This window comes from Tursiops truncatus, chromosome 5, assembly GCF_011762595.2.
Source record: "Tursiops truncatus isolate mTurTru1 chromosome 5, mTurTru1.mat.Y, whole genome shotgun sequence".
NCBI classification, from domain to species: domain Eukaryota; kingdom Metazoa; phylum Chordata; class Mammalia; order Artiodactyla; family Delphinidae; genus Tursiops; species Tursiops truncatus.
The window spans coordinates 95,386,774-95,412,689 of record NC_047038.1 but is presented as its reverse complement, the minus strand read 5'-3'; the positions used below and the strand labels follow the sequence as shown (position 1 = coordinate 95,412,689).

The 25,916-nt window shown below is 35.0% G+C and overlaps 1 protein-coding gene across 2 annotated transcripts in view; it reads right to left on the bottom strand.

The window, feature by feature from the left end:
- Positions 1 to 25,916, bottom strand: part of CFAP299 (cilia and flagella associated protein 299) — a 628,423-nt gene that overhangs the window by 352,231 nt on the left and 250,276 nt on the right. Inside the window, exon 4 of one of the 2 annotated variants that reach the window (XM_019932792.3) lies at positions 2,035 to 2,106. The exons of the other annotated variant lie outside the window; for it this stretch is intronic. Within the exon in view, the coding sequence (XP_019788351.1) occupies positions 2,035 to 2,106 (72 nt within the window). The remainder of the gene's footprint in view (positions 1 to 2,034; positions 2,107 to 25,916) is intronic. 2 annotated transcript variants of the gene reach the window in all.

The window sequence follows — 25,916 nt, the reverse complement described above, 5'->3', positions numbered from 1 at the left end:
GGATATGGTCACAAAAGTCACAGAATGTAGCATACAAACAGGCAAATATATAGGCCGGCTAGGTACCACTGAAAAGTTACCAATACATACTGTTATACATAAAATAGAAATTATAAAAAAATTCACTAATGCCATATAAACAAAAAGACAGGGAGAGTTGTAAACATTCAAAGCACCATTAAAAAATCGTCAGACCACTCCTTGATATTTACCCAAAGAACTGAATGCTCACATCCACAGAAAAACCTTCACACAGATGCTTGCAGCAGCTTTATTCACAACTACTAAAACTTGGAAGCAACCAAGATATCCTCCGGTAGGTAAATGGATAAATGAACTGTGGGATATTAATCAATACTAAAAAGAAATGAGCTATCATGCCATGAAAAGATGTGGAAGAAACTTAACTGCATATTGCTAAGTGAAAAAAGCCAATCTGAAAAGTCTACATACTATATAATACCAACTATATGACATTCTGGAAGGGGCAAAACTATGGAAACAGTATAAAGATCAGTAGTTGCCAGAGGCTGGGGGACAGTGGGGAGTGATGGAAAGGCAGAGAACAGAGGATTTTTAGAAACCCATAGAATGCACACCACCAAGAGTTAACTATAATGCAAAGTATAGACTTTGGGTAATCACAGTGTGTCAATGAGGTTCATCAATTGTAACAAATGAACCACTCTGTTGAGGGATATTGATAATGGGGAAGGCCATGCATGTGTGGAGGAAGGGGACATATGGGGAGAAAGTAATAACTATGAATATTATTCAGATTTCTTTTTTTTGGGGGGGTGAATGCAAATCTTTTATTATCTCAACAGAGGTTTGTGTTTCTGGTATACATTTTTAACTATATGCTACCCAAGTAGGTAAAATGCTTTTAGATAAAAGTAAAGCCAGTCCCCAAACCAGGGCTTCCTTTTTTTTTTTTTTTTAACATCTTTATTGGAGTATAATTGCTTTACAATGGTGTGTTAGTTTCTGCTTTACAACAAAATGAATCAGTTATATATATACATATGTTCCCATATCTCTTCCCTCTTGCGTCTCCCTCCCTCCCACCCTCCCTATCCCACCCCTCCAGGCAGTCACAAAGCACTGTAAAATTTTGCTAGTATAAATAATTATAGACAAGGCAAGAGTCCTACTGATTTACAAAGTCATGTTATTTAACAAAATGTAAACGTTTTTTTCCCCCAAAACAACCTTAAGTTTCTGGATATAGTAAGGTGCTCAAATAGCAAATAGTATAGTTATACAAAAAGCCCTCAGAAACTTTTCCAAGAAATTCATCCCTACATTTCTTTATATTGAATTATAAGCCCTAATTTAAAAGTCTCACACACTTTGTGAACCTCAAACAATTGAAATAAACTTAAATGTAGGTAATCCCAAATCATTTGTAGAATTAAATTTTATCAGGAAATATTTTCACACGTTTCCTTATTTTCACCTCCTTTTCATCATCCACTCCCTCTCAACCTCTCTTTCTTTCTCTCTCTTTCTGCATACATGCCCACAGATACACACACACACACACATGCACAAACACACACACACACACACACACACACACACACACACTGTTAGCTTTACTCAGTTGTATATAAGAATTCTAACCCTTTTCTGACCCTCAACATGATTATTCTAACTCTCTATCATTCCTCATTAAACCTCCTGGCTTCATCCCATTAGGTAACACCTGCTTTCTATCAATGCCAAGAAAGACAGGTTCTTTAAATAAACTTTCTTTACAAAATAAGAATAAAATGTAGGCGTTGTATGGATCTTTAAAAAGCAGAAATCTAGGTTCTTTTATTACATCCAAAATGAGTTTTTCTATATGAAAGCCCTCCATTTACTTCATAAAAATTGGAAAACAACAACATCTGTGTATTGCAATAAAAGCACTACTTGTAACTGCCATTCATCAAGCCAGTGAGTAATTTGGAAAACGGTAGCAGTAGACCTTGGAGTGTAGTATATGTAGGATGAAGCCAAAATGTTTTTTTAACTTGTAAAGGAAACTTTTCCACGAGCACTACTTTCTGCCAGTTGCTTCTTCAAGGTATGAGCAGCATCAGCCTCCTGTTGATTTAACTCCAATAAATTGAGAGGAAATCCAAATGAGGCATATTCCACAGGTTAACAAATGGTCCTATTAGAGTATAATTTGAATCCCACCTTCTGTTATTGTTGACATCAATCATCAATCAGGTATATTGATAATATGAGAATATTGATAAGTAAAATGAACCAAAAATGTGCAACCTGCTATTAATCATTTAAATATTTCACTTACTTTCCTTTCAAGAACCCACTTTCCAATGTTGGTGAAAACAGACATATGGCCCAAAAAAGGAGAGTGAAACAGAAAAAGCAAGAAGCTTATAAATTGAATAATCTACTTCTTAATTTTTTAGGTTTAACAACACTTATGAATGGTATTAAATTTAAGATGGTTCATTTGTGAATGTGAATGTCTCTATGCATTATAATTATATTTTGTATGTATACAGAGACATATAGAAATATAGATAAAGAGTTATATAATTATAATGTAGTAGATTCAAAAAGAAATTTTAGCTAGGAAATGTTTTATAAATGTCTACATTACATTCTAATGTAAAATAAAAATAAGCAAAACTATCTCATGTAACCTTCACACTCTTATGTTACATGAGCTTTGAGTCCAGTGCAATTTCCAAGTGGCCCCTCTATGATGGATTCATGATCGTAATTATATTCCTATTCCCACAGTGTTAGGAATACAAAGCAGATATTTCACCTTTACAGTGTTACCTTTCCCAGTTCTCTTTGCACCACTTCATGGAAAAACAAGTCCTCCAAACAATCCTCATTCTTGACCTTCCAACACTCATAGCTTTCACTCTGCAGTCAGAAACCAAGCTATGGTCAACTCCTCTGGTTTGCTGAAAAATGACCCAGTGTTTCCCTATTCTAGTCAGAAAATACTGAGATTCTTGTATCTGTGAGTTTTTTCTTTCTCACCATTCATTTTTACCTATTTCTCCCATATTTACAGCTCTAACTCCTGGCATCATCAACCTTCTCATCTCCCTCCTCTCCTCCCTCCCTCAATCACTCCTTCCCTTCCTTCTTTTCTCTCTCTCTTTCTATTTCTCTCTCTCTGTGTCTATATCTCCCTATCTCTCTGTCTCCCTCTCTCTAATTCTCTCCTCTCCACCACCTTTTTGCTTTTAACAAATGCTGAACACCTAGACATCCTCATGTAGAGAATACACTGACAAACAAGACAGACACGATCCTTAGGGTGCTTCTTGCTTCTGATCTAAGGAAACAGACATTGAAGGAAAATGCAAGTGTGATAAAGAAGTTTAGGGTATGACAGGACCATACAATAAAAATATTTAACATTCTATTTCTTATATTCTTTCTGAGGAAGTAAGAGTCAAGCTGGCCTCTGAAAGATATAAAAATTACATAATATTTTAAAAGTATGCAAATACAAAGATATAAAGCATAGTAGAAAACTTGTAAGTAAAGGCAATCATAATCTTGTCTGAAAGGTCCCTCTTCTTCTTCACTTAGGTAAAGGAAACTGTCCCCAAGAGACTAGCCTTCTTTACTTCTTTCCCTCCCTTTCTACCTCCTTCCCTCCCTTCCTTCTACAAATATTTTCTGAATGCATACTGTGTTCCAAACGCAAGAAATATCAAATGACCATTATCAAAATTATTTAACAATTATTATCACCATTTAAATGCACAAATACCCTGCTAGAAGTTTATTTTACAGAAACTCAGTTAAGATAAGGATATTTGTTAGTTCTGTAACAGCAAGAGGTAAAAAGAAAAAAATTAAATACTTATCATTTGCAGTATGGATTAAAAAATTATGGCATATACACACAATGAAATATTATGCAGCTTTTAAAAAGATTGAGGTAGATCTATATGACCTAATATCACAAGCTAATTAACATATTTTGCTACGTGGAAAGAGCAAGCTGCAGAAGAGTATATACAGTATAATCTCATTAGACTATATATGGAAAAGGATTTCTAAATCTGTATCTGTAATTCCACTTACAAGTGTATTTATAATTCTATATATGTCTATAACTATTGGGTTTGCCAAAAGGTTAGTTTGAGTTTTTCCATAACATCTTATGGAAAAACCCAAACTAACTTTTTGGCCAACCCAATATATACCTGTTTCTATAGTGATGGCCATACATCTTTGTACATCCGTAGAATTTTTCTGGAAAGTTTTATGAGATACTGTTAGTTGCAGAAGGAGTAGTGAGATTGGAAATTGGGACTTTCACTTTTAAAATGTATACCTATTGTTAAGACTTATTTACTTGCTAACACATTTATTTATTTATTGTTTTTTAATTTATTCATTAGGTAGAATAGTTGGGAGCTTCACTGACTCTTTTTTCAACAAGTGGAGTGGCCCCTCTTAGAATTACAAAAGAAAGGCAATTTGGTTCCTGTTGCCCTAAGAGGACTTGTGTGGACTGGCTACAGCTGTCCTTCCCTGGAAGCAGGGATGTTGCCCATGAAACACACAAAACAATGCAGCATGACTAACTTTTGTTTAAGTACTCAATATATTAAAATTTTGAAAAGTGTCCTTAAAAATGATAGGTAACAATAGGTGAATCTGGGTAAAAGGTATACAGATGCTGTCTATATTTTTCTTGTGTCTTTTCTATAGTTTAAAATTATTTCTCAAGAAAAAGATTCAAAAACAAAAAAAGAAAGCTGGCATAATGAAGTGTTAACAAGTAGGTGACAAAACAAACTTTTTTTGGTTTTCTATAAAAACAAATAAATGTCCTCTTTTCATTTCATTTGTAGGTTATGTTTAGAGCCAGAATGAAATACCACAAGCAAAAAGCTATTCTTGAAAGAACATTCCTAACATTTGTTTCTATTTCTTTTATTTAAAAGGTAATGTAGTAAATCAGTAGGAGTATTTCATAATGTTATTTCCTCTTGGCTATATAATCTAGTTTTTCAGTTTTCCAGTCTGTATCTAGAGTTAGATGTATTAGTGTAACTTCTTTTATGTTTAAGGAAAAATTATTATTATGGAAACACATTAGGAAAATCATTTTGGTATTTTTCTTCTCCCATTAGGCCACTTTTTACCCTTGGAAAATAAAGTCACAGACATACTTATTAAGCATTTGGTTGAAAAGTAAATGTTGTTCAAAAGAAAATGTATTTGTACAGAAGTATCTCTTCAATGAAAATCATCTAACTCCCACTTTTTAAAATATGAATAAATTATCTTAACATGACCTCAAGTAGGATACAAATAACAATTTCTCTTTTAATTGAGGTATGAATTTTATATAACTCAGCCATGAAAAATGGAGCTTTAAGTTTTTTTCTGTATAACTGAACTTACCTCGTGAGTCCCCATTTCAACTGGTGGCAAAATATGTAATCGTGCCAGTGTAAAATAAACTCAGTTACTTTAAACACTTTCTCTGAGAAAAATATTCTGATGGCTCAGAATTCTCCTCCTCCCTGTTCTCTTTTTGATCCTCCCAGGGTTAAATTTTTCCTCCTGGTATCACACTGGCCTCGGGGGACACGTGTCCAATCCAAGGTCACTGACATCCACCCATTCTGCCTTTCTGATGTGATGTGCAATTCATACTTTTGTACGACTCATACTTTGATTATTGATTGTTTTCCTGTGTTCATCTTGAAACATGGGTGTCCCTCTTTGCTTCCTAGTTGCCAGTCATGGGCAAACACCACCAACACTTTACAGTCCAGATAGAACATGGGGGTTATCAAGAGAAAACTGACAAGCAGAGAAGCAGCAGAACACACAGCATTCCCAGCCCTCAACTCTCATCATCCACTGCTCATATCCATGTGCACACGGCCAATGTTCCAGCAGAGAGGAAGTTCGCGTCAGTAACACCCCACATATTTGTAAGGCTAAGGGTCAGGGAAATCTATGAGATCTGTATCAGTAGAAACCTCCTCATCAGGGGATGGCCCTGTTAGAAAGGGGCTGCCTCTGGACCCCAGTGACTGTTCTTCTGTTGAACTAAACACCTTCTGAGCCAGTTCTCTGCTAAGCAACCAAGAAAGGAAAAGAGGTTAGTCGCCAGGGCTGCTGGATTTGTCTCTCATCAACCTAAATCTAATGATTAATTACTTTTTATATTTAAATTTTTATCCTAGAATTCTCTGGCAGAAGGCAAAGATCTGATATTTGGTCTTCTCACCTAGTAGTGTCAATAATTTTTCATTTAGTTCTATTGAACTTTGAAAAAAATGACATCATCGTCCACTATTGATCCTTTGAATTCTTCCTTTCCATGTTTACATATATGTTTTTTATTTCATTAGGTTATTTCTTAAGCTGGAGCCTTTAGGATAATGATAATCGTACGCAACTGCAGTGATTGCCAATATTCTTGCCAGGTAGTCCAACTTTAACAGGTCTGCATCTAGTGTTTCATCCCTGCATTCTCCTCATCTACACTTACTTGGAACCTCTTGATTTTTAAGAAAACTGCCTGTTCTACCTCTTACTCCTCCCTACAGAAATGGACAAGTTAGTAATCCTTGCTTCTCTCAACTAGGTAGAGCTAAAAAAGCTGTAACTGTGAAGTGGTGTAGTGATCCTAGGTAAATGAAAACTCCACTCTGTAGAGCGAACTTTCCCTTTAGACTAGTTGCTCCAAAATCTGTCCTGGGAAAAAGAATAGCAATGGCAAGCCCATTTGCTTTCATCCTAAGCCACCCATTCAATATATATTTATTTATCTGTTTGAAGATCAATATCATTTTCCCATTCTGTCTGATTTTAGGATCTTCTCTAAATCAAATCCAAATTTAGGTGAGGAACAGAGAAATCATATATAATGTCCTCAAACTCCAACAGTATTTATTGTTTATTTATTCATACAACTTACATCTCAAAATGCACAAACTATGGTATATTTTCCATTAAGGAAATTTCATCAAATGAAAAATTTTAAGTATCCAAATAAGATAAACTCAAAATTTAGGCAAAAGTTAAGTTATACTAGCACAAATTTCCACTTTAAATAATGCTGTATGATAAAACAGTGAGATTTAAAGCTTAACCTCTTCAATTTACCTTGTTAGGTAATTAAGATAGCTATAATAACCTGTCACCTCTGAGTCTCAATTTCATCACCTGTATACAAAAGGTAACTGAACGTTATTAATCTTTCCTAGTGATGCCATTCTTCAACCCTCTGGGAAGGTCACTACTTTATATAATAATCTTGTGTGTAAATCTTAATAATTAATATTTATTGAGCACTCACTAAGTACATCACACACTCTGTCTCATTTAAAGCATTCCATAATCCAATGACTGAGAGCCACTATCATCCTTATTCCATAACTGAGGAAACTGAGGTACAGAAAGGGCATATCATTTTTCCCAAAGTGCTCAAACTAGTAAATATCAGAGCTCAGCTATAAATCTAAAACCCTGAATCCAGCACCTACTATTTTTTTTAATCACAGAATAAGTCTAAATCCATTTATTAGAAAAGTTCTTCCTTATATTTTGGAAACCCAGAACCATTCCTTTAGGAGCTGTCCATTTCCATGGAAAAACATCTTAATTTTTCAATGATGAAAAGAAAATAAACAGCCACAGTATTTAATAACTGTCATGAGAGCTACAGTACAGACTTGATGAAGCAGTCTTAATTTTGCCACTTTTTGCAGCTATAAAAGACTTTAAGACAAAAACTTATTTTTTGTTTCAAACCTCATAACAGCACAGGGAGGCCAGTCTGTATTATCATACATTTGCATTTGGAAAATAAATTTACACTGTCAAAGGAGAAAACCGACAAACAGAAGCTGATTAAATACTTGAAAATAATTCAAGTCACTATACCACTGAAGTGATTCCAAAAAGTGACATGGATGTAATATAAGATCCTGAACTACATCAGAACTCCAGGAATTAGCAAAAGGGTAAGAGGGGAGTTCATTCACATAGAGGAAGAGAAAATTTTCTTTGGACTAGTTATATCAGATAATATGTTTGTTTAAGGAAAAATAAACAGGTGGGAAAAAGTTCTGCATGCCTAACATGGAAGGAAAGCATATTTGTGCCTAATATACTGCAGAAACTGTTTTAGTACAGCTCATTCTTTCAAAAATACTGCTCCCATACAGTGGCCAAGGTCAGTTTGAATTTAGGTAATCTGCTATATATAAGTGCGGATCATATATGTTAAACTGATCTCAGAGGTATTCTGACATCCTACCTTTTAAAAATATTTTCTCTGTTTATTATTCATGGATTACTAATTTTTCTCTTTGAGATCTGGTCATCTTTAGCTTTTTGTTTTGTTTTGTATCCCAATTTCAAGTGTATAACATCCAAGTTTCCAACTGATAATCAACAACCTTTATTCCTTCATCACTAAAGGCACATATTATGATTTGGTCACATGCCTTATAAAAACACTACTGTAAATGTTTCAGGAATAAATGATCCCTTCTAATCTAAACACAAGTTTTCAGACCTCAAAGATTTCCTAGGAGTGTAACAGTAGTAGCTTGCAAGATCAGGAGCGGCAATACCTCATTTTACATGAAATTCACAACAACATGGTCATGAGGTACACCCAAGAGAGTTTTGAGTCTGTATTCATTGTTAATAAGGGTCCTTAAATTCAATGCCTCTGCAATTCTGAAGTCCCACTTTGTGGACTAGTGAAAAAAGAATAGAACTGGACATGAGGGCATTTATTTTCTAGACCCCGCTGGCCACAAACTACATGACTTAACCTCTAAAAGACTCAGTGTCCTTGTTTCTCATTACCAAACCTCTGTATGACAGTAGAGAATCAAAGGTGGTTCACAGGATAGGAATATTAGGCATGTGGCTGTAAAGAGTCAAATACTGTCACTGCTGGAAAGAACTTAGAAAAGCACCTTGTAACAAAGAGGTGTCTCAAAGAAGCAATATCACAGGAAACGATCTGGGAACAAATTACGTGGAAAATGAAGAAAATTACAGAGTTGTGGACTCACTAGCAATATAAGTGACAGACCTCTAAGTTAGGTATATGGTGTGATGGCAGGGATCCATAATTCATGTTACACTCTTCATAACATCTGAAACAGTGCATTGCATAAAACAGGCACTTCGTAAATGTTGCAACTGAAATGAATGCATGCTCAGGGACTTTTTCTTCTTGAATTTGGCTGAATAAAAGCTACTCTGCACAGTTTTTACTTTCACACTGTTGGAGGTGGCTGGAGGCCAAATGTGACATTTGGGCATGCATCATACCATCTTGTGGATATTCCTTCTCGCAGAGGTGAAATAAATTGACACTGGAAGTAATTTACTCTGACAAGAATGTAGGCAATATTTCAGCATTAGGTGCCCCACTCAAGACTACCTAAAGTGAGAATTCAAACAAAGATGGCTTCTCTCAAGATTTCCTTCCTAGAAAAGCTGAGGAAATATGATCTGGATGACAGTAAGTTAGATATAGTTGAACAGTTTTGCTCAAACAAGGTTTGAGCTTGGGAGCAATGTCAGCTAGAGGAGGAAGGTTTCTAGTGTACCAAAGATTTCAAGATATGATCCTATAGTATCCAATATTCCCTATTAGTCCCTTGCTTATCAAATCTATAAATGTTGAATGTCTGTATGTATGACAGATAGCTAACATGTTGGATTAATTATTTAGAATTCCAAAGTATCCTGATAGGTTGAGACAAATAACCCAAATAACATGAAAACCTCATAAAATGCTCAAGAAAAAAATATAAATTATTGCTTTTATATGCCAACTAATTAACTCCATTAGTGCAGAATGAAGCATTTGGCTTAACAAATCATATTAAAAAATATGACATTCTGGCTTGCCATAACATTGAACTAAGTTTATGTTCTGCCTTGACTGTGGCATAAGCCAACACAATCATGGGATACACTACTGAAGGTGGTATCCAGATGGCTAGAATCTATAGTACACTCTGCCCTACGTTAGTATGCTGTACTCCACACTAACATGTAACAGAGTACTGAATGTAATTTCATGTGACGTGTTGGCATGCCCCTGGGCTCTGTCTTCAGGCTTCTTCTCAATCTATGCTCATTTCTCTAGCAATAGCAATCAATCACATAACTTTAAGCAGCATCTTGTACGCTGAACACTCCTAAAACTTTAACTTCAATGCTGACCTCCACTTGGAAATCCAAATTTTTATATCTATGCCTGCTTGGCGTCTTTGTTAGGATGTACAATAGGTATCTCAGTGGAACTTGACCTCTACTTCACACCATATTTGAAAAAGTAATTGCAGGTAAAATATACATCTAACGTAAACATTAAACAATAAAACTACTAGAAGATAACATAGGAATATATATTTATGATCTTGGAATAGCATAGATATCTTAAACAGGATAAAAAAAAAAGCTCTAGCCATAAAGGAAATGATTAATAAATTAGACTACATTAAAACTAGGAACTTTCATTAAGAGAGCAAAAAGTCAAGGTACTGAGTGGGAGAAGGTATTTCCAGCACAAACAATCAACAAAGACTTTTTATCCTGAATATATGGAAAATGCCTTAAATCAATTAGAAAACGGCAAAAAAATACAGCAGAGAAATGGAAGAGTCTTGAACAGACACTTCTCGGAAGAGGATATCCAAATGACCAATGAACACATGGAAGACCTCATCAATAATCAAAGAAATGCAAATTTAAACCACAATGAGATAACATCACACACTTATTAGAATTTCTAAAATCAAAAATTAAAATAAATGAATGTTAATGAGACCGAGGCAATAGGGACTCTCATACATGATTGCTGGGAATGTAAATTGGCTCAATCACTTTGGAAAGTGTTTGGCATTATCTACTAAAGCTAAACATATATATAACTTATTACCTGACAACTTCATTTATAAGTATATATCCAATAGATATAGAAATATTCATGTACATATGCACACAAAGGCGTGTGCAAGAATGTTCATAGCCCCATAATTCTTAGCAGTCCTAAACTGTAAACAATCCACAGTCCATAACAGTAAAATAGAAAAATAAATTGTGTAATTATACAGTGAAAAACCACAGAAATGAAATACTATATACTACAACTACACACAACAACATGGATGAGTCTCACAAACAACATACTGAGTGAAAGACCTCAGACAATCCGGTTTTATTTACATAAAATTTCAAAAATGACAGAACTGTTCAATGGTGTTAGAAATTAGAATATGATTATATTTGGGGGTAGGAGAGTAGTGAATAAATGGGCACAGAGGGGGCTTTTTTGATATCTATAATGTTCTTTTTCTTATTCGGGGTATTGATCAAAGGGTTTGTTCATTTATGGCAATCTATGAAGCGGCACATTTACAAGTTGTGTACTTTTATATGTATGTTATAATTTAATTTTAAGAAGTTTGTTGAGGGACACTGAAAATTAGGGAGTTTCAAGAAAAAAATCGGAATACTGAATGTTTAAATAAAGAGTGATTGAAGGAAATAAAAAAGTTAACTTAAAAAGGCCAGAAAATGTGAAAGAAAAAAATGAAAGCTATCCTCAAAAATCAGTGTGGCAGCAGCATTATTTTATATTATTCCAGAAGACAAGTAACTAAGAGGAGGCAGATTTTTCCCAGCTCTAACTGTTAGACTCTGAAATGTAAATGACAACCTACAGAGAAATGAGCTCCCTGCCAATGAAAGTATTTAAACTATTCTGTCAGAGAAGCTGAAAAAGGGATTTCCATATTGGAAAAGGGTTGAACAAGATGCACTCTGCTCCCTTCATTTCTAAGATGAAGTTGGTGTTCATGATGGTTCATGATGAAATTGGTGTCAAATATATCTTGTCTTTCTCTCCTCCCTCCCTCCCTTCTCTTTGCCCTCATTCCACAATCCCTCTCTGTCCCCCAGACTCTAAAAAGATAACAATAGAAAATGAGATCTTTTGTTTTCCTAATTCTATTTCCTTCAGGTGAATCACACAAAGACTGGTAAGTGCGATGGCAGCCCTCACCATGGGCCAGATGTAGAGTGCTACATAGTCCATGCCCTGCCAACTTCGCTTCTCCCAAAGGAGAAAATATTTTGGAACTGGATGTTTCTTCTCCCCAAATATTATACCAAGAATCTTTAAGAACTCCACTACCTCAGAAAACACACAAGTAAATACATACATAATAAATATTTCAAACCTGACTACAGATGCCAAAGTGGTATACAGAATTCTTTCAACAATACCTTATCCCTTAGGTCTTCAGAACAACAGCATTTGGTTGAATTTTATATTCATTTCAGCATATTAGTTCTCAAATAATTGAGATGTCACTTTATTTTTAACCCCAATCCAATAAGGTAGAAAGCATTTAATTAAGAAGTCATCTTAGTTCTGGCCTATCAAATAACACCTATTGCAAAGCCACACATACACACAAAGTGTTGAACAAGCCCCCTCAACATAACGCCCAAAGAGTTCCTATATAATTTGGTGCATATATTACATTTATTAGCATTCCTAAAAATCTTTAAAATATGGGAAAATGTGCTTTACCAAAAATTACATTAATAAATGAACAGAACATTTTCTTGTATAATTTATAAATTATACATCTATATGAGCACACTATGCTCATATCAAATGTTAGATTCTTGGTGGTGAGGATACAGTGGCATAATTCTGTTTTAAAAAATAAAGCTCTGTAACTATCAAGGATTAAAATATACCTGTCATTATTAATAAAAGAGAATCAGGTATAACTGGGCCTATTCACAAAGGAGGAAAGGAAGAATGGATGGCAGGAAGGAGTGGGGAGAGAACTGCACCCAAGTAGGGAACCAGTTTTATCAGCCGAGCCTTGGAGAAGCTCAGAACTCAGAGATTCCACTTACATAAGTGTCAAAGGCTAAGAAGTGAGCTAGAAACAAGAAAGCCAATCAAAATATACTCCACCTGCATGAACACAATTATCAGTAGCTAGACAGTCATGATCCTCAAACACCCAAAGAATTGAAGATTAATATCTAAAGAAACTGCACAAAGTCCCTGGGGAGAATCAGAACAGCCACGGAACAAAGTCTTCCATGTTTAAGAGGGCTGCTGCATTATGGTAAGCTCCTTGACCAACCACAGGTTAATGCAAAACCCATCAGAGCTCATAGTCAGCTTTTATGCTGCCTTTTTCTTAAACATGAATGAAGAATCTTGCAACATGATAGACAAAAATACATAAAAAATGATTTCCCCCAGAAGACAAAGAAGTAATTTTGGCAACAGAGAAAATTAACAAACAAAAAACCAAAACCTCTAGTCTCCTCAGGGGTCACATAAGAACACAATACTAGGATGAAAGAACATCAGCTAGAACAGTGATATATTAGTCTGTTGATCTCAAATGATAAGACCATGGCAGTAAAGAAAGAAGAGGCACAGGTAATCAAAGTTAATAAATTAATCTTAGACCTTGGGGCAATCTTAGAAGCTGGAAAATACCCAAATATTTGGAAACTAAATAATAACTTTTAGATAACTCATGGGTCAAAAAGAAATCCAAGGAGAAATCAGAAAGTAATTTGTGCTGCATATCAAATGAATTGCATGAAAATGAAAACATGACCTATCAAAATATCTGCTGGAGCTAAAGCAGTGCTTAGGGTGTAATATATAGCACTAAAACACCTGTATTAGAAAAGAAAAAAAATCTCAAATCAATGACTTAAACTTTCATCTTAAGAAACTAGAAAAAGAACAAATTAAACCCAAAGTAAGCAGGAGAAACAAAATAATAAGGGGCAAATATCAATGGCATAAACAATACGAAATTAATAAAATCAATGAAGCAAATAACTGGTTCTATAAGGAGACCAATAATATTGATAAACTTCAGGGCCAGACAGCTCAGGAAAAAAGAGAAGACACAAATTACCAATATCAGGAATGAAAGTGGATATCACTATAGATCTAACAGATAATAAAATGATCAAGGAATATTATGAATAACTTTATGCTAATAAATTTGACAAATTACAAGTGCCAACAAAAAGTGAACATTCAATAAAAGACAATTATCTTAATTGTAATTTGTAAACACTGCAAAGGCTCTATGCTGATCAAATATGAAGAGGAATAGAGATTTCTAAAAAAAAAAAAAAAAAAGAGTGACAGATAAAATGATCCTTCTGAGATTTTTCTTCCATCTCCCAAGAACTAAAGCTGAGTATAAATGTATTTGGCCCCCTACCATGCCAAAGGAAGTAGGTATTCTTGCTATCTTGAGTTTAATGAAGACATTGGTATAGATCTGGTCCCTCCCCTGGAACCTCTCTACCCAAGATTAGTAAATATAGAGACCAGCAATGGTCAGACATGTAGAACTGGTCCAAAGAAAGGCACCTGGCAACACTACACTGTTTTTCTCATCTAAAGGAACACAATCTTGTCATGTGCTTAGAGCTATAATACATACCTTTGCTTGGACTGGAGAATGTGGGAAAAAAGAAGAGCACTTAATTAATTCACCACATACTGGAGTTAAAGAGGAAAAGAGAAATCAACACGGCTGCTAAGTTTCTGTTTGTGATCCAGACCTTGCTAAGAACATATCTACTAATCTCTTAAAGTTCTAAATTATATTCAATTGAAAAATCAAAAGAAAAAATCTTTTGAATATGATATAATTTTTTCCTAACACCACAAACATTAAATTAGAACTATTAGGTATTACAACTTTCTGTCAAATTCACCATCATGTTTTGCAAATTGTGTTGAGCAAAAATGTTAATAAATTTTAAAGAGCAATCTTTGTTATATCCCTCTTATTGTGCTGAAGGTCAGCTCTATTATTTATTATAGTAAACAGCTAATTTTCAGTAGAAACTTCCTTATGAGATCCTCTGTTAATTTCAGGAAGTGAAACTATCTGTTGACAGAAGAGCTAGTTAATTCATTCATTTCTAAGAGCATATTTTATGTATCAAGAAATTTTCTTTTCCTGTTGTTTTTGTATCACTCACTTTATGAAAATCATAGTGTTTGTTAACATTAAGTAGCCAGAAGTTTTTTCTTAAAATTTATGGATTTGAAGAAAGAAATATTACTATATGTTACATCAATGGTCAAATAGCCTCATGAATATACTGGTCCTCCACTGCACATGTCCAAATACAAAACAATCTGTAAATGTTTCCTTGCTTATATAGAGTAACAGATGTATAATTTAATTAACATATAACATTTAAAAAATAAAGGCCCTTGTGTATGTCACCACAATTGGCACATCCATTAATTTTACATTTCACTGGACTCAGAGCATTTTGCATTGCATCTCTCGAAAATTTGTTTCAATTAACCTTTGAATTGCTGTGTGAGAAGTAAGTACACAGAACTGGGTTTAGAGGAAGTAATAGGTTTCTTAGATTCACATGGAGCATGAATCCATAGATTCCAACTCTACCAATGCTTTTGGAGGTTTATTCTAGATGAAATTGGAAATATCATATTCCCACAAAAGGATTTTGCTAAATGATTATCCCCTCTCTATCAGAGATAAACTTTACTAATTGTAAGATTGTAGGTTCCCTTGCTGTAAACCAGGAATTGGACTCTAATTTAAGCAAAATGGAGGTTTTATTGGAACAGTCCTGCAATATCTCCCAGATTCAAAGGCAGGATTGAATGTTCAAAACTTAAGAGTAGATACATAGGCAGCTCAGATAACTCAGCAGTTGGAGTTCATGGACCATTTCTCTTAGCATCAATGCCTTCTTGGTAGTGTATCTCAGCATTTCTAATGTCACTTCCCACCAGAGAACATCCTATTGGCCCAACATGAATCAGTCATCCAGAGCATAGGGGAAAGCAGGACACCTGTGGCCTCTGGAGGCCCTCTTCTGGATCTGGGTTCCATTCTCAGAGGCAAAAGAATTGTGAACTGCCATCCCAAAATTTGCCCTGTGCGTTTGACCTCTTGGCTGCATTTTTTTTTGTTTATTTCCTTATAAAAATTTAAAGGGCTTCCCTGGTGGCTCAGTGGTTGAGAGTCCGCCTGTCGATGCAGGGGACACGGATTTGTGCCCTGGTGAGGGAAGATCCCACATGCCACGGAGCGGCTGGGCCCGTGAGCCATGGCCACTGAGCCTGCGCGTCCGGAGCCTGTGCTCCGCAACGGGACAGGCCACAACAGTGAGAGGCCCACATACCACAAATAAATAAATAAATAAATTTAAACTCACTCATTTAAAATTTTTTCCAAAAATATTATAATCTTTTTTCCTTCCATTTATGACTATGAAATATTTCAAGCATAAAGAAAATTACAAAAAATATTAACATGAATAATATTTATTAACATAACTACCATAACTACTACATCTTAGCCAACATCCAGCTAAGTAACTTGCTTAAATCTTTACATTCTCCCATACTGGCATCATAAATTTTAAAGAAATAAAACATTACATAAAAGTCTGTTCTTCAATTCTATTCTTCTCCTCTCTTTCCTTTCCAACCTCTTCTCACCTTGCACAATATAACCACTTTCCAAAATCTGGTGTATATTGACCCCATGAAGTTTTTATACAATTAGAACTGAGTATATCCGTAAAATATGTTCAGTGACTTTGTACGTTTTTAAAGCTTACATAAATGTTTTTAATAATGGTATTTGTTGAGAATTTACTGTGCTCCAAATAGAGTTCCAAGCACTTTGCTTGTGTTAGTTCCTTTCAACTTCACACCAATTCTACTAACTTAATACTGTGATTAGTTCAATAGGCAGATAAGGAAACTGAGACATAGAAAGGAACAGAGCTTGTCAGTGACTGAGGGAGGGCCATCCTGCACATGTCATTCTGAAACACACTTTTTTTTCTTTTAACATAAAATGATGTTTTTAAGATGACTCCACGTTGATATACAGAATACACCTAGCTTTTCACATTGACTGCTGTACATCCCACTCCATAAATAGACCACAACTTGTTCTCATGTCTGTGAACATTTAGGTTATTTTGCTATTCTAAGCAATGTTATAATGCACTTACTTGTAATCATCTTCTTATATATATGATCGACAGTTTCTCTTAGATATATATCTACCAGTTTAAAGATTGTGTACATCTTTCTTTCAACCAGATATTGCTCTCTGAAGTGCACTTAACAATGCACTCTCCTGCCATCTCTGAACCTGGTTTCCTACTTCTTCACATCCTCACCTGCACTTGGAAAGATCAGTCTTTTTAATTTTTGCCGATTTTATGGGCATGAACTGTAACTCATTTTAATTTTCATTTCTCTGATTACTAGCATAGCTGAGCATTCTGTCTTTTCACACTCCAGTACCATATTGACTTAGTAATGATAGATTTTTAATGTATATTATTATCTGGTAAAACTGGTTACCCACACCATTATTCTTCTTTTTCAGAGTTTGCCCATTATTTTTAGAAATGTAAACGTCATTCATTTACTAAAGATCACTGATGGCTTTAATTAAAAAATAATTTTTCTGTGAATAAACATTCTGGGAATATGACACAGCAATATATATATATATATAATATAATGTGTACATATGCATATGTGGCAGACCCCAGGAACATCTAGGAGCTCATCAATCACATTTCCTTTTCCTCCTGTCACTCAGCTAGACTGCATTTCCCAGTCATCCCAATTAGGTGAGGCCATGTGACTGAGTCCTAAGCACAAGAAGTGGGACAGAGTACTGTAAACAACACGTCCAGGCTTGACCGATAAAGAAACATCTGCATGATTCTCCTCTCTCTCTTCCCTGAGTGGATTCTCAATAACAAGAGCATTTTCAGAAGCTATATAATGAAGATAATAGAGCACATCTATCAATATAGGTTCCTGAATGAATGCAAGAAACAGAAAAAGCCCTACTGTGAGTTTAACTTGGACAAGAGACTGAGCGTAAAATGAGAGAGCAATACATTTTTATTGTATTAAACCACTAAGATGTGTTTTGTTTTCTTATACAGTTCACTGCACCATAATTAATACTTTGTATTATATGTATACAGATTCATAACTTTTACCTGAAATCTCTGGAGCTAGAATTGTTTTAGAATTCAGAATATATGGATTTTGGTAAGCATGGTGGATATTCAAATATCAATCCACATTCCCACAGAAGCCTAGGACAGCACCCATTAACCTAACGCATTAATTTTTCTGTGATGAACTAAAAGGATAGTCACACTAAATGAGATAAACTCCATAAATAGCCTCATGTCAGGTCAGGTTTCAATGCCAATTTACTTTATTCCAAACTTAAAAAGTCCTTTGGTTTTCAGAATTTTGTGGATTTTAGATTGGTGGTTAAGGGACTGTGGACTTGGAAATCCACAAAATCTTTCATATCAGGGCACTTGCTGTCAGTAAACTGGTGCTTTTTTAAAAAGCATTTTTAGCTCTATTTTCATTTATGGAGAAAAGTGATGCATTCTTAGGATGTTCAGACCTTCGTTAATATCTAAACAATTCTACTACATTTCACCATTAGACAAAGAACCAAGGTAACTGGTTTGCACAGAACATTGGGGATATAATAACTCCATAATGTGGCAAAGAGATTCATTTTCAAATTTTGGTAACCATATATCAACTTTACTCTTTTTCATATCCCACAAACAACCAAAAGCATCTAAAAATATTGTACTAGATGTGAAAATGCGTTGTGTTTAGCAGGTAATAAACTGTATCTCCATTCCTTATAATGACTTTATTTCTTACTATATTCACAAACATATCTTTGGTGAATGCACTCCAACGTGAGGTTGGTTGCTCACTCATGAGTAGAGTCACTAGTCATTGATTCTGTCAATCCTAACAAAACATTCTATCTATATGGGGACATGTACTAGTGGAAATAAGACTTAAATGGGAAAGCTTATTAACATATGCAAAATTTCTGGACCTGAAGACTATGTTTGAACTTCTGATTATTTGTAAATGAAGAGGCATTTGCAGTATAATACATTTTATTTTAATTCAAATGATTATGGAAAGGTAACACTAAAGAAATAAATTTTTGTATAAAAGTGATTGATAAATTTAAATATTTTAAAAATATTTTTTGTCTATAAGATTACATTATTGAAAGAGGGGCATTCTTTTCTTTCAAAAATGGCTGAAACTGAGCTTTTACATCTGAAGAGTATGTTGGTGGGGTCCCTCCTAGATCCCCTTTTCCCAGGCTGGTACACTCAGTTCCAGATGCTGCAGGTGTTAATGGCTAATGGTTCACACTTGCACTCCCCTCAGAAAGGACTGTCCTTTGGTGACTGGAGCCACTTTCCCTCCTCCCCCAACCCCTGTGGCAGCTGAGAATTAATTGATGGAGACAGGAAAGGCGACAGAGAATGTATATAAGCACATCCCCCTTACCTCAAGGCAGAACGAATCTGATACGATTCATTCTCCACAGCCCCCTGTGTGATCAGACTGAGGCTAGATTTCCACTGAAACCACGTCTCTGCCTACCTTTTTCTTCTATACAATCATGCATCCCTCATTCCCTTAACAGGTTTCATATGCGAAAACTTTCTCATGTAATCACTTGCACCAAAATCTGCATCTTAGACTCCGCTTCTAGAGGACCTGAACTAACACAACACATACTACTTATAATTTATTAAACACCTACTAAGGATTAGGTTTATTTGTGCTTTAAACATGGTATAATTTTATTCTAGAAGTATCTGAACTATATGAAAATTATGATCCCCATATGGTTGGTGGGGAAACTCAGATTGTAGAGTTGAAGAACTTAGTGTATAATAAGTGGGAAAGCCAAGAATCAAACTCAGCTGAATATGGCTCCATAATCTCTACTCTTTAGAATTTCTTGCTGCCTCTGTATCATACTTTTATCCAGAAAATAAAAAATTAAAGATCTACTTGACTATACTTTTTTTTAGTGAAATGGAAGTTGATGTGCATTCTATTTTCCAAACATTGATGTAATTTGTTTAAAATGAAGGTAAGATTGTATGAGTCATATAATTTCCATAGGGTTTATTAGTGGACAAGCATGGATTCAATTAAAAAGGAAATAAACATCTGTATAATACCTTCATTTTCTTGAAAGGGAACATTTTATATAAGTTGGAAAACAGCAAGGAGGGAAAAGATCATGTCAGCACAATGTTACTGGTCATATACAACGCAATCTTATGTTTCATAGAGATTTCAACACAGGAAATGGGTATATTAGGAACTGCCTAATTCATAGGTTTTCCTGCCGCACATACAGTAGTTTCTTTGAATGACTCTGAAGGAAAACCTGTAAGCAGTGCTTTTATACCAGCTTCAATAATGCATACTTCAAAGCCCAAACTAGTCAGCCATGTAACTGTTTACACAGTCAACATTCAGTGGGAAAATAAGTGTCAACAGGTTCTATTTTCCCAACCCATGACAGCTGTGACCCTTCATTTCCATCTTCATCAGTCTCTGATTAGGAAGGGACTTTTTGTTTTTGTTTTTGTGGAATCAATAAATGCAGGATTCTTTGTTTACTACCACCTGAAAAATAACAACTCCCCTCACCCGCCCCCACCCTGCCACTTAGCTACTTAAAAGAGTTATGTAACCCTATCACACTAGAAACCCTGTAGGGAAGGCCTGTGTCTTTTTAGTCTTTGGAAAACAGCAAATATTATGGCAAAGAGCAATGTGGTTTGCACAGAGCAGAAAACTAATGAAATGAACTGTGGTTTCCTATATGGTTTCCTATAACATTAAAAAAAATCCATAACATAAAGTCTTTTTAAAAATACTCTGATTGCTATAATATCTTGCCAATGACTAACAATCTTTAGATCTCTAATAAAATCTATTAGTATCTATGGTCTCAAGGAACCCTTTCCACGATTTTTTCTAAAAAAGGATTAAAAACTATTCAATGCTTACCTTAAAAACTATAAACAAAAGTATTGCATACTTTCTACAATTTCTATTTTATTTACAATTTTAGCTCTAGCAATGCTACATTTTCTTTTACTGCAGAAATCACATTATTTATTTATTTTTATTTATTTTTTTATACAGCAGGTTCTTATTTGTCATCCATTTTACACATATCAGTGTATACATGTCAATCTCAATCTTCCAGTTCATCACACCACCTCCACCCCCGCCACTTTCCCCCCCGCTTGGTGTCCCTACGTTTGTTCTCTACATCTGTGTCTCAATTTGTGTCGTGCAAACCGGTTCATCGGTACCATTTTTCTAGGTTCCCCATATATGCATTAATATACACTATTTGTTTTTCTCTTTCTGACTTACTTCACTCTGTATGACAGTCTCCAGATTCATCCACGTCTCTACAAATGACACAATTTCGTGCTTTTTATGGCTGAATAATATTCCATTGTATATATGTACCACATCTTCTTTATCCATTCGTCTGTCAATGGGCATTTAGGTTGCTTCCATGACCTGGCTATTGTAAATAGTGCTGCAATGAACATTGGGATGCATGTGTCTTTTTGGATTATGGTTTTCTCTGGGTATATGCCCAGTAGTGGGGTTGCTGGGTCATAGGGTAATTCTATTTTCAGTTTTTTAAGGAACCTCCATACTGTTCTCCATAGTGGCTGTATCAATTTACATTCCCACCAACAGTGCAAGAGGGTTCCCTTTTCTCCACACCCTCTCCAGCATTTGTTGTTTGTAGATTTTCTGATGATGCCCATTCTAACTGGTATGAGGTGATATCTCATTGTAGTTTTGATTTGCATTTCTCTAATAATTAGTGATGTTGAGCAGCTTTTCACATGCTCCTTGGCCATCTGTATGTCTTCGTTTGAGAAATATCTATTTAGGTCTTCTGCCCATTTTTTTGATTGGGTTGTTTGTTTTTTTAATATTGAGCTACATGAGATGTTTATATTTTTTGGAGATTAATCCTTTCCCCATTGATTCGTTTGCAAATATTTTTTTCCCTGTCTGAGGGATGTCTTTTCGTCTTGCTTGTAGTTTCCTTTGCTTTGCAAAGTTTTTAAGTTTCAGTAGGTCCCATTTGTTTATTTTTGCTTTTATTCCCATTACTCTAGGAGGTGGATCAAAAAAGATCTTGCTATGATTTATGTCAAAGAGTGTTCTTCCTATGTATTCCTCTAAGAGTTTTATAGTGTCCAGTCTTACATTGAGGTCTCTAATCCATTTTGAGTTTATTTTTGTGTATGGTGTTAGGGAGTGTTCTAATTTCATTCTTTTACATGGAGCTGTCCAGTTTTCCCATCACCACTTATTGAAGAGACTCTCTTTTTTCCATTGTATATCCCTGCCTCCTTTGTCATAGATTAGTTGACCATAGGTGCGTGGGTTTATCTCTAGGCTTTCTATCCTGTTCCATTGATCTATATCTCTGTCTTTGTGCCAGTACTATATTGTCTTGATTACTGTAACTTTGTAGTATACTCTGAAGTTAGGGAGTCTGATTCCTCCAGCTCTGTTTTTTTCCCTCAAGACCGCTTTGGCTATTCGGGGTTTTTGTGTCTCCATAAAAATTTTAAGATTTTATGTTCTACTTCCGTAAAAAATGCCATTGGTAATTTGATAGGCATTGCATTGAATCTGTAGATTGCTTTGGGTAGTATAGTCATCTTCACAATATTGACTCTTCCAATCCAAGAACATGGTATATCTCTCCATCTGTTGCTATCATCTTTAATTTCTTTCATCAGTGTCTTATAGTTTTCTGCATACAGGTCTTTTGTCTCCCTAGGTAGGTTTATTCCTAGGTATTTTATTCTTTATTGTTTCCTTAATTTCTCTTTCGGATTTTTCATCATTAGTGTATAGGAATGCAAGAGATTTCTGTGCATTAATTTTGTATACTGCTACTTTACCAGATTCATTGATTAGCTCTAGTAGTTTTCTGGTGGCAACTTTAGGATTCTCTATGTATAGTATCATGTCATCTGCAAACAGTGAAAGTTTTACTTCTTCTTTTCCAATTTGTATTCCTTTATTTTTCTTCTCTGATTGCCATGGCTAAGACATCCAAAACTATGTTGAATAATAGTGGTGAGAGTGGACATCCTTGTCTTGTTCCTGATCTTAGCGGAAATGCTTTCAGTTTTTCATCATTGAGAATGATGTCTGCTGTGGGTTTGTTGTATATGGCCTTTATTATGTTGAGGTAGGTTCCCTCTATGCCCACTTTCTGGAGGGTTTTTATCATAAGTGGGTACTGAATTTTGTCAAAAGCTTTTTCTGCATCTATTGAGATGATCATAGGGTTTTTCTTCTTCAGTTTGTTAATATGGTGTATCACATTGATTGATTTGCATATATTGAAGAATCCTTGCATCCCTGGAATAAATCCCACTTGATCATGGTGTATGATTCTTTTAATGTGTTGTTGGATTCTGTTTACTAGTATTTTGTTGAGGATTTTTGCATCTATATTCATCAGTGATATTGGTCTGTAATTTTCTCTTTTTTTTTTTAGTATCTCTGTCTGGTTTTGGTATCAGGGTGACGGTGGCCTCAGAGAATGAGTTTGGGAGTGTTCTTTCCTCTGCTATTTTTTGGAAGAGTTTGAGAAGGATAGGTGTTAGCTCTTCTCTAAATGTTTGATAGAATTCGCATGTGAAGCCATCTGGTCCTGGACTTTTGTTTGTTGGAAGATTTTTAATCATAGTTTCAATTTCATTACTTGTTATTGGCCTTTGCATATTTTCTATTTCTTCTTGGTTCAGTCTTGGAAGGTTATACCTTTCTAAGAATTTGTCCATTTCTTCCAGGTTGTCCTTTTTATTGGCATAGAGTTGCTTGTAGTAGTCTCTTTGGACGCGTTGTATTTCTGTGGTGTCTGTTGTAACTTCTCCTTTTTCATTTCTAATTTGATTGCTTTGACTCTTCTCCCTCTTTTTCTTGATGAGTCTGGCTAATGTTTTATCAATTTAGTTTATCTGCCCAAAGAACAAGCTTTTAGATTCATTGATCTTTGCTATTGTTTTATTTGTTTCTATTTCATTTATTTCTGTTCTGATCTTTATTATTTCTTCCCTTCTACTACCTTTTGGTTTTGTTTGTTCTTCTTTCTCTAATTCCTTTAGGTGTAAGGTTAGATTGTTTATTTGAGATTTCTCTTGTTTCTTGAGGTGGGCTTGTATTGCTATAAACTTCCCTCTTAGAACTGCTTTTGCTGCATCCCATAGATTTTGGATCATTGTGTTTTCAATGTCATTTGTCTCTAGGTATTTTTTGATTTCCTCTTCGATTTCTTCAGTGATCTCTTGGTTATTTAGTAACGTATTGTTTAGCCTCCATGTGTTTGTGTTTTTTATGTTTTTTTCCCTGTAATTCATTTCTAATCTCATAGCGTTGTGGTCAGAAAAGATGCTTGATATGATTTCAATTTTCTTAAATTTACTGAGGCTTGATTTGTGACCCGAAATGTGATCTATCCTGGAGAATGCTCCGTGCGCACTTGAGAAGAAAGTGTAATCTGCTGTTTTGGGATGGAATGTCCTATAAATATCAATTAAATCTATCTGGTCTATTGTGTCATTTAAAGCTTGTGTTTCCTTATTAATTTTTTTCTTGGATGATCTGTCCATTGGTGTAAGTGAGGTGTTAAAGTCCCCCACTATTATTGTGCTACTGTTGATTTCCTCTTTTATAACTGTTAGCAGTTGCCTTATGTATGAGGTGCTCCTATGTTGGGTGGATATACATTTATAATTGTTATATCTTCTTGGATTGATCCCTTGATCATTATGTAGTGTCCTTCCTTGTCTCTTGTAACATTCTTTATTTTAGAGTCTATATTATCTGATATAAGTATTGCTACTCTATCTTTCTTTTGATTTCCATTTGCATGGAATATCTTTTTCCATCACCTCACTTTCAGTCTCTATGTTTCCCTAGGTCTGAAGTGGGTCTCTTATAGACAGCATATATATGGGTCTTGTTTTTGTATTCATTCAGCGAGTTTGTGTCTTTTGGTTAGAGCATTTATTCCATTCATGTTTAAGGTAATTGTTGATATGTATGTTCCTATTACCATTTTTTTAAATGTTTTGGGTTTGTTTTTGTAGGTCTTTTTCTTCTCTTGTGTTTCCCACTTAGAGAAGTTCCTTTAGCATTTGTTGTAAAGCTGGTTTGATGGTGCTGAATTCTCTTAGCTTTTGCTTGTCTGTAAAGCTTTTGATTTCTCCATCGAATCTGAATGAGATCCTTGCTGGGTAAAGTAATCTTGGTTGTAGGTTCTTCCCTTTCATCACTTTAAATATGTCATGCCACTCCCTTCTGGCTTTTAGAGTTTCCACTGAGAAATCAGCTGTTAACCTTAAGGGAATTCCCTTGTATATTATTTGCCATCTTTCCCTTGTTGTTTTCAATAATTTTTCTTTGTCTTTAATTTTTGTCAATTTGATTACTATGTGTCTCAGTGTGTTTCTCCTTGGTTTACCCTGCCTGGAACTCTCTGCCCTTCCTAGACTTGGGTAGCTATTTTCTTTCCCATGTTAGGGAAATTTTCTACTATAATCTCTTCAAATATTCTCTTGGGTCCTTTCTCTCTCTCTTCTCCTTCTGGGACTCCTTTAATGTGAATGTTGTTGTGTTTAATGTTGTCCCAGAGGTCTCTTAGGCTGTCTTCATTTCTTTTCATTCTTTTTACTTTATTGTGTTCTGCAGCCGTGAATTCCACCATTCTGTCTTCCAGGTCACTTAACCGTTCTTCTGCCTCAGTTCTGCTATTGATTCCTTCTAGTGTAGTTTTCATTTCAGTTACTGTTTTGTCATCTCTGTTTGTTTGTTCTTTAATTCTTCTAGGTGTTTGTTAAACATTTCTTGCATCTTTTCAATCTTTGCTTCCATTCTTTTTCTG